The 9,812-nt window shown below is 36.9% G+C and overlaps 2 protein-coding genes across 5 annotated transcripts in view; one reads left to right on the forward strand and one right to left on the reverse strand.

Annotated features, from left to right (window-relative positions):
- Positions 1-9,812, forward strand: part of PARP14 (poly(ADP-ribose) polymerase family member 14) — a 95,939-nt gene that overhangs the window by 61,806 nt on the left and 24,321 nt on the right. The gene's annotated exons all lie outside the window — the stretch shown is intronic.
- HSPBAP1 (HSPB1 associated protein 1) overlaps positions 3,483-9,812 on the reverse strand; it is a 58,890-nt gene continuing 52,560 nt past the window's right edge. For all 4 annotated transcript variants that reach the window (XM_017508194.2, XM_017508195.2, XM_037731234.1 and 1 more), the window contains 2 exons: positions 4,451-4,561; positions 3,483-4,355 (listed from right to left, as the gene is read on the reverse strand). In XM_017508194.2, the coding sequence (XP_017363683.1) occupies positions 3,825-4,355; positions 4,451-4,561 (642 nt within the window). In that variant the 3' untranslated portion in view covers positions 3,483-3,824. The remainder of the gene's footprint in view (positions 4,356-4,450; positions 4,562-9,812) is intronic.

Consider the following 9,812-nt stretch of genomic DNA (forward strand, 5'->3'; position numbering starts at 1 on the left):
TTTCCTGAGACAGTTTCACCCTCGTTGCCCAGGCTGGAGTGCAACGGCATGATCTTGGCTCACTGCAACCTCCATCTCCCAGGTTCAAGCGATTCTCCTGCCCCAGCCTCCCGAGTAGCTGGGACTGCATGCCTGCACCACCATACCCAGCTAATTTTGTATTTTTAGTAAAGACAAGGTTTTACCATGTTGGCCAGGCTGGTCTTGAACTCCTGACCTCAGGTGATCTGCCTACCTTGGCCTCTCAAAGTGCTGGGATTACAGGCATGAGCCACTGCACCCTGCTGAGGGTCTCTTTAATCAATGATTTCACTCACTCAGGCAGGCTCACCTGTGAAATGCAGGATACAATGGGACCCTGCTACCGCAGTGGCTGACAGCCCCCCTTTCACTCTCTTTTCTCACATCACTTTCTGCAGATAGTCAGAATCTCTTGCTGCTTCATAATCTCTACGAAATCAGGAAATTATCCTCCATAATCCATTTCATACCATAGAAATCGATACATACCAATGTGTTAACTCTTCTCCTAGGTTTCAGCATGTTGAAGATTTAACTCCAGCTGAATTAAATGTTTTTTCTCAAAACACCTTGTAATCAATATCATGAAAATGGTCATACTGCCCAAAGTAATTTACAGATTCAATGCTATCCCCATCAAGCTACCAATAACCTTCTTCATAGAACTGGAAAAGAACGCCTTAAACTTCATATGGAACCAAAAGAGAGCCCACATAGCCAATTCTAAGCAAAAAGAACAAAGCCAGAGGCATCACACTACCGGACTTCAAAATATACTGCAAGGCTACAGTAATCAAAACAGCATGGTACTGGTACCAAAACAGAGATACAGACCAATGGAACAGAACAGAGGCCATGGAGGCAACACCACACATCTACAACCATCTGATCTTTGACAAACCTGACAAAAACAAGCAATGGGGAAAGGATTCCCTTTATAATAAATGGTGCTGGGAAAACTGGCTAACCATGTGCAGAAAGCAGAAACTGGACCCCTTCCTGACACCTTACACTAAAATTAACTCCAGACGGATTAAAGACTTAAGCATAAGACCTAACACCGTAAAAACCCTAGAAGAAAATCTAGGCCAAACAATTCAGGACATAGGCGTAGGCAAGGACTTTGTGACCAAAATACCAAAAGCATTGGCAACAAAAGCCAAAATAAGACAAACGGGACCTAATCAAACTCCACAGCTTCTGCATGGCAAACGAAACAGTCATTAGAGTGAATTGGCAACCAACAGAATGGGAAAAAAATTTTGCAATCTACCCATCGGACAAAGGGCTAATATCCAGAATCTACAAAGAACTAAAACAGATTTACAAGAAAAAAACAAGCCCATTCAAAAGTGGGCGAAGGATATGAACAGACACTTTTGAAAAGAAGACATATATGAGGCCAACAAACAAAAAATGCTCATCATCACTGGTCATTAGAGAAATGCAAATCAAAACCACATTGAGATACCATCTCATGCCAGTTAGAATGGTGATCGTTAAAAAATCTGGAGACAACAGATGCTGGAGAGGATGTGGAGAAACAGGAACACTTTTACACTGTTGGTGGGAGTGTAAATTAGTTCAACCATTGTGGAAGACAGTGTGGTGATTCCTCAAGGACTTAGAAATTCCATTTGACCCAGCAATCCCATTACTGGGTATATATCCAAAGGATTATAAATCATTCTACTATAAGGACACATGCACACGAATGTTCGTTGCAGCACTGTTTACAATAGCAAACACTTGGAACCAACCCAAGTGCCCATCAATGATAGACTGGACAAGGAAAATGTGGCACATGTACACCATGGAATACTATGCAGCCACAAAAACGATGAGTTTGTGTCCTTTGTAGGGACATGGATGAACCTGGAAACCATCATTCTTAGCAAACTGACACAAGAGCAGAAAATCAAACACCGCATGTTCTCACTCATAGGTAGGTGTTGAACAATAAGAACACAGGGACACAGGGAGGGAAGCATTACACACTGGGGTCTGTTGGGGGGAAATAGGGGAGGGACAGCAGAGGTGGGGAGTTGGGGAGAGATAGCATGGGGAGAAATGCCAGATACAGGTGAAGGGGAGGAAGGCAGCACATCACACTGCCATGTGTGTACCTATGCAACAATCTTGCATGTTCTTCACATGTACCCCAAAATCTAAAATGCAAAAAAAAAAAACCACACACACACACACAAACAAAACACCTTGTAAACTTTCCTGACCCCAACCTACACTAAAAAATAAATTTTATATTGAGCCCAATACATACACAGACATAACAAAAATTTTATGATAAACTTACCTTAATATTTCATAAAACGTTTCCTGAAATAATACAGTATTCCAGTTCACTGAAATTATTCTATTCCATTTTTTAAAAAAATGCTGGTCTCACCCACTACACTGATTTTATAACTAATAGGTCACTATCTGCAGCTTGAAAAAGTGGGCAAAGGAGTAGCAGGCATCAACCATAGACTCTCTGCAGTAAAAGATATCTATTTCTGCAATAGGAATATACCAAGAATAACAGCTACCTTACCTTTGGCCGTAACATTCTGTCCCAATGTATTTGATGAGGTATCGTCAATACATTCTCATTTTTATTATTCGCTCAGTCAATTATTTATTAAGCACCTACTAGATGCTGGCAACTCATTGTGGCTCTGCAAATAACAGCAATAATCAAAGTCCCTACCCTCAGGAGTTACATTCTGATTGGGAGAGATAGACAGTAATGAAATTCATAAATACATAGTGGTCAGATGGTGGTAAGTGCCACAGAAGGGCTCTTTTCAGACCTTTCATTCCCTGGGCTTGCTTACATAACAACACCCTCCTTCCTTTGAAAACACATACTTTCTTTGGATTTACTGATGCTCTTACCTCGAGGACAGTAGGATAGGCAGTGATCAGTTCATCTCAAAGGTGCCTTTGTGTATCTTTTCTGTTTTGTATTTGTTCATGCATGGTTACTCAGATCAATATGCTTTTCTAATTTCTAAATTCCTTCTTAGTAATGCTAATTAATTATCCCTGGATCTTGCAAATGTAATGAGAGTGGGATCAATTTCACTGAGCTAAACCTTTATTCACTGTTGGAGAGACCGTTTTAGTCCCAGGACTGGTGTTCCTAGATGTCTGAGTTCCTGCCTAAAGAGACCTCATACTGGACCCCCAACTACTTTTCTCCTGATTGATCCTGCTCTGAATGACAGGAGTTAACCGTGAGAATTCTGCAGCTGTTAGAACCGAGATCACCTCAGAGCAAGGCTAGACTCCAAATCCAGTAGATCCATTATACTAGAGGGTGGCAAAGTTTTTCTTTTCTATAAAGGGACAGATAGTCTATATTTCTAGCTTTCTGGGCCAGATACTCTGTCACTACTCAATACTGCCATCGTAATCCTGAAGCCACCATAGACAATATGTAAATGAATGGCATGCCATGTTCCAGTAAAACTTTATCTGCAAAAGTAAGCAGCAGGCTGGCCCCCTGAGGCTGATGGAGAGATTACTTCCTGCTGGAAATACTTGGGACTTACATTTGAGACAGGCTGAAAGGATGGCATGAGGGAGGAAAAAAACTTACAAGTAAAGAACAGCCAGTTTGGCCAAAGAGAAATGTGCATGAAAGGCGGTGGCAATAGACTGAAATGTAATTCAGTAAGGATAAATACATTTACAAACACGCAAACTGAACTTTTGCTGGTTCATCTTTATTTTACGATCCTACTACTTAAAAATAGATATTTAAAAAATGTTATTTTAAAAGTCATCTTCCACTAGAATCATAAACTTCTTCTTTGTATCAAAAGTTGTGCCACTATCCTGGTTACTTGTGGATTCACCAAGCAGTCCAGCAAGTCATCCGTAGAAATGAATGTTTGAGAAGGAACCGTAGTAGTATTTGAGACAATCTCTTCCTCAACGGCATTTTCACTGTTGCTCATTATTTGTTGTCTCTTGGCACAACGCAGTTTTCCAAAGTGTTCTCCATCCTTGTCATCAAAGTCTTTCCCATCACTTTCAAACATGCCTCCTCTTTGTGAAGGTGGTTCTTCGGATCTCTGTGCTACAGGGACCAGATCTGGCCCAAAGTGACTTGTTGCCTCCGGTTTGCCTATTCCTGTGGTTAAGTTCTGGCTACCTGTTTGGCCCACCTCCACGTGGTCGCACACATTGAATTCCTTTTTCATGTGGTCTCCATCTGTTCTCACTGCTTGGATTTCAACTACCTTAGATGTTCTGCAACGATCAAAAAATGCAGAAACAGCTGCATTTAGGTAGCAACAGTTCACTTCATGGGATGTTTCCTCAACCTAAGGGAAAAGAAAAACGCTTTAAAATGGTTACATACATTTAGTTACACTGGAAAAGAAATGTCTTAGTCGGGGCTGAACCAGAAGCTGCCTACCTCAGTAGGGTTTAACCAGGCTCTTGTATTTTGTGGATTTTCTGCAGTTTTCAGGGCACACACAAGCATACGGGTGATTGCTTCTTCTACCCGGGCTAGGTGATCCTCTTCCTTAATTAAAATATATATATATATATATATATATATTAAATTTGATTAAGTCTCAGAGAGTAAAGTCTCTTAATTTCATCTTCTGTTCTCTCATCAATATAAACTTTGTTATAGAAGGAATGAATATGCTATTGATAGAACCACAATTTTTGTGTATTTACTATCACCTGCCATCTAGAAGAGTTGCAGAGTATTTCACCAGTCAAAATTAAGTATGTATTCTGTTTATAAGACATGGCCTTAAGTATGAATTACCTTATGATGTTTTCTCCAATCTTTTCCATTATTTGACATGTTTAAAGTTTTTTTTTAAAAGTACTACATACAGAGGAATAATCCCTATAGAGTATGATAAGCAAATCATTTGAGAGATGGAAGAAAAATAACAATAAACATGCTTGGCTACAAGAATGAAATGGCTAGTCATCTAAACATGGCTTTCTTAAGACAGAATAAGTATAAGGTATAGCATTAATGAAAAACTGCATTAAAATCAGCAACTGCTGTTTATCAAAAAATACCACGAAGGAAAAAAACAAACTAGATGCCTGTAACATATGTAACTGATAAAAGATTAACATGTAAAATAAAGAACCTACACATATCAATAAGAGAAATGAGCAAATGTTTAAAAATGGGCAAGAGACACAAAGACAAGCATTTTTAAAAGGATCAGATGACTAATAAACATATGAAGATATGTTTAGTCTTCAGTGAAGTGAAAATGGAGAAACCCATGATATTTCTCTCAAAAGGGACCTGATAATTCCAAGTGGGACACTGAGAGACAAAACTCTTATATACTAATGGGAGCACAAACTGATAGAGACATTTGGAAAACATGGGTGCATTATCTGGTAAACTTGAATACTGAATACCCTAAGGACCAGCAATACCACTCCTAGATTTATACACAGTCTAGAAAAACTCTTGCACATATGTACCAGGAAACATGTATGAGAATATTCTGCTTATAGAAGCAAAAAACTGAACACTGAATCATTCATCAACAGAACAATGAATAATGGATAAATTATTATTATAAATATATTGATATCCATAATACAGTGATAGTAATTAAAATAGTAACAATGAATAAATATTAATAATGAATAAATTATGGGGTACCTTAACACAATATTATATCACAGAGAAAATGAATGAACAGCTTACATGTGACAACACAAATGAATCTTAGAGACATAATATTGAATTTAAAAAGGCAAATCTCCATAATGAGACACCACTTCATACCAGGATAGCTCTAATAAAAAAAGACAGATATGACAAAAAATGAGACATTAACAAGTGTTGGTGAGGATGCAGAGAAATCAGAATCTTCATACATTGCTGGTGGGAATGTAAGTGGTACTTCAGAAACCTGGGAGTTCCTCAAAAGGTTAAACACAAAGTTACCATATGTAAGGATTAATTCTGAGTCAAGTGGGCTAGACTACAGTGCCCAGTTATTTGGTCAAAGAATAATCTAGGTGTTGCTGTGGAGATACCTTGACAAGTGTTATTAGCATTTACAATCAACTGACTTTATGTAAAGGAAATTATCCTCAACAATGTTCATGGTCCTCATCCAATTAGTTGAAGGCCTTAAGAGTAAAAACTGAGATTTCTTAGAGAAAAAATTCTGCCTCAAGACTATAATAGAAGTCCTATGTGAGTTTCCAGGCTGTCAGCCTGCCCTACAAATTTCAGATATGCCAGCCCCCACCATCAAGTAAGCCCATTCCTTAAAGTAAATCTCAATCTCTTGTTCTCTATATAGACATTTCTATCTACTTATTAAATAGATATCTACATTTACATACATATAGATATCATGAAAAGATATCTATCTATATACTCAGAGTCGAATTGCTGGATCATATGGTATGTCAGAGTTCCTCAGAGAAACAGAATTAACAGAAGATATAGCCAGATAACCAGATACAGATATAACATATACCATTAGATTCATTATATACCATAAGATTCAGCCATGCAGTAGCATGCATCAGTATTTCTTTCCTTATGATAGTTGAAAAAATTCCATTGTACACATATAGCACATTTTGTTTATCCACTAATCAGTTGATTGATATTTGGGTTGTGTCCACTTTGTGCTATTATGGATACTACTACTGTGAACATTCATGTAGAAGTTTTTGTGTGGACATATATTTTCATTTTTTCTTGGGTCTACACCTAAGAATGGAATTGCTGGTTCATGTGGTATGCCAGTCAAGGTTCTCCAAAGAAAGTGAACCAATAGAAAAAATATATATGTGTGTATATGTGTACAGAGACAGACAGACGGATAGATGGACAGATAATGTGACAAAACTTTTTTGTTTAAGCAAGAGAATAAGGATAGTGAACAAAACAGACAGGGAAGGGATCAGGAAAAACACAGAACAGATGCAAGTTACTAATAAAATTCTAAGCTGGGCATGATCACTGTAATCCCACAACTTTTGGAGGCCAAAGTGGAAAAACTGCTTGAGGCCAAGAGTTTGACACTGCAGTGAGCTATGACTGCACCACTGCACTCCAGCCTGGGCAGCAGAGTGAGACTCCATTTCTAAAAAATAAAATAAATTCTAGTTTTGGGGTCAGGTAATGAGTTTACTGGTGCTCACTGTATTATTATCCTTTATATCTTACAAACATTTTACATATTCTTTTATATGTATAAATATAACAAAAGAAAAATGCTGAGAATGAGAAAAAAGCTTAAAAATTAACAAAATATTTTGTAAATATTACTAATAAATAATTTTTTTATTTTATTATTACTAATAAATAATTTTAATATTTTGTAAAAGTACTAATAAATACATTTCAATACTTAAATAAGGAGGTGAAAAAGATGCAAAGCCACCAGCTGAGAAGAAATGAATGCTGCACCACTTGAACAGAGCTAAAATCTCTACTCTTTTCTAAATATGTGATTCATGAAAGCAATATCAGAACCTGGAGTTAACTTGAGTATACGAGTATGGTAGACTCTAAAACCTAAGAGCTTTCTTGGAGCTAAATTTGGCAAAGAGAAGGAATTACTGTCCAATGTTGAAGAGACAATGATAAAAGCAACATATAACAGAGAAAGATATGATTATTTAATTCCAATTGTGCATTCCAGTTTTTCAATAAAGAATGAATGGTCTTCAAACAGAATTATACAGAAAGATGTTGAAGAAGGAACTGGAGGTCTGGTTTGGTGAAGGACAGAAATCATCCACTTGAAATCAGCATGAAGTTCTTAGCTACCACACTTCTAAGTACTACCTTGGAGTCTGTTTATACTCAATGATACTCAATCCTTTGGAAAGTTCTAGAAAAGATGACTAAATCATATATAATTAGCCTTTTAAAACACTGTGGTGAAATCTTTCATGTTATTGAGGCCATGTAAATTCAAATCTAAATTAAATATGAACAAACAGTATCGTATAGTAAATTTAAAGATAGTATATCACAACCAAGTGGTATTTGTTCCAGCAATTAAGGATGAATCAATACTAGGCAATCAATTGATATTACTTATTGCAATACCAGATATTTGCCAAAGAAGAATATTATGTAACCATCTCTATCAATTCAACAAAATTCAATACCTTTTTCTGATTTTAAAAAATCACAAAAAAAGTAATGAAATAGAAATTGATGGATATTTAATGTGATAAAACACATATACATCTCAGACCCAAATCTAGCATTTCACAGTCAGGAACAAGACAAGGAGGCCCACTATCTCCACTATTATTAATGAATTGGATGTATTAGCCAATGTAATCAGACCAAATCTCTACCCCCGCCCCACAATTATAGGCAAACAAATTAGAAAGGAAGAAGAAAAACTATCTTAATTTTCAGGTAATCTGAGAGATATCTGAAAACCCAAGAAAGTCAATTAAAAACTACCACAAAATAAAATAATCCAAATTAACACAAAAATCAACAGCTATCATATTCACTAGTAATATCCAGTTAGAAGACAGAATGGAAGAGAAGGCCTTACCCTAGCAGCAAAACAGATGAAATATGGCAGTCCTCCCTTATCTGCAGTTTCGCTTTCCACGGTTTCAGTTACCCATGGGCAATCTCAGTTAGAAAATGTTAAACTCAAAATTCCAGAAATAAACAATTTATAAGCTTTAAATTACATGTAGTTCTGAGTAGTGTGATGAAAGCTCTCACCATTCCACTCCACACTGTACATACTACCTGCCTCTGAGTCACTTAGTCCCTAGCTCAGTGATCAGATCATTGTCGTGCTATTTGCAATGCTTGTATTCAAGGAACCTTTATTTTACTTAATAATGGCCTCAAAGTACAAGAGTTGTGATGCTGGCAATCTGGATATGCCAAAGACAAGTTGTAAAGTGCTTTCTTTAAGTGAAAAGGGAAAGTTCTCGAGTTAATAAGGAGAGAAAAAACCAGCATGCTGAGGTTACTAAGATCTATGGTAAGAACAAATCTTCTATCTATGAAATTGTGAAGAGAAAAAAAAAATCATGCTAGTTTTGATATCACACCTCAAACTGCAAAGCTGCAGCCACAGTGCATGATAAGTGCTTAGTTAAGATGCATAAGTTTGCATCTTAGTCAAGACATTACATTTATAGGTGGAAGGCATGAACAGAAAACTGCTGACTGATCACAGTAGGGTTTGGTAATATTCAGGGTTTCAGTAATCCACTGGGAATCTTGGAATATATCCCTCAAGGATAAGGAGATACTACTGTGCTTAGGAATAAACGTTTAAAAGAAATGAGGAAAGCTTATGTGAGGAAAACTTTATAACACAGCTGTAAAATCAAAAACAAAAACAAAAACTGGACTTGGACATATGGAAGGGCATCTAATTTGTGGACAGGATAATTCAACATCATAAAGCTCATATAAAATATAATATGGATCAGATAAAAACATCAAAAGGTTTTTTTTTTTTTTTTCCTGAAGCTACACAAGCTGATTTTAAAGAACATATAAAAAACAGAGGAAGAATAGCCAGGAAAACCCTTAAAAGAAAAGCAATGACAGAAGTTAGTTCCACCAATGTTAAAAACATAAGATCTCTCTGAATAAATAGGCAGAAAGGGGCCAGGCCCGGTGGCTCACACTTGTAATCCAGCATTTTGGGAGGCTGAGGTGGGTGGATCACCTGAAGCCAGGAGTTTTAGACCAGCCTGGCCAACATGACTAAAACCCAACTCTACTAAAAATAACAAAAAATTAGCTAAGCATGGTGGCA

Source organism: Cebus imitator, unplaced genomic scaffold (assembly GCF_001604975.1).
Source record: "Cebus imitator isolate Cc_AM_T3 unplaced genomic scaffold, Cebus_imitator-1.0 Scaffold387, whole genome shotgun sequence".
NCBI lineage: Eukaryota > Metazoa > Chordata > Mammalia > Primates > Cebidae > Cebus > Cebus imitator.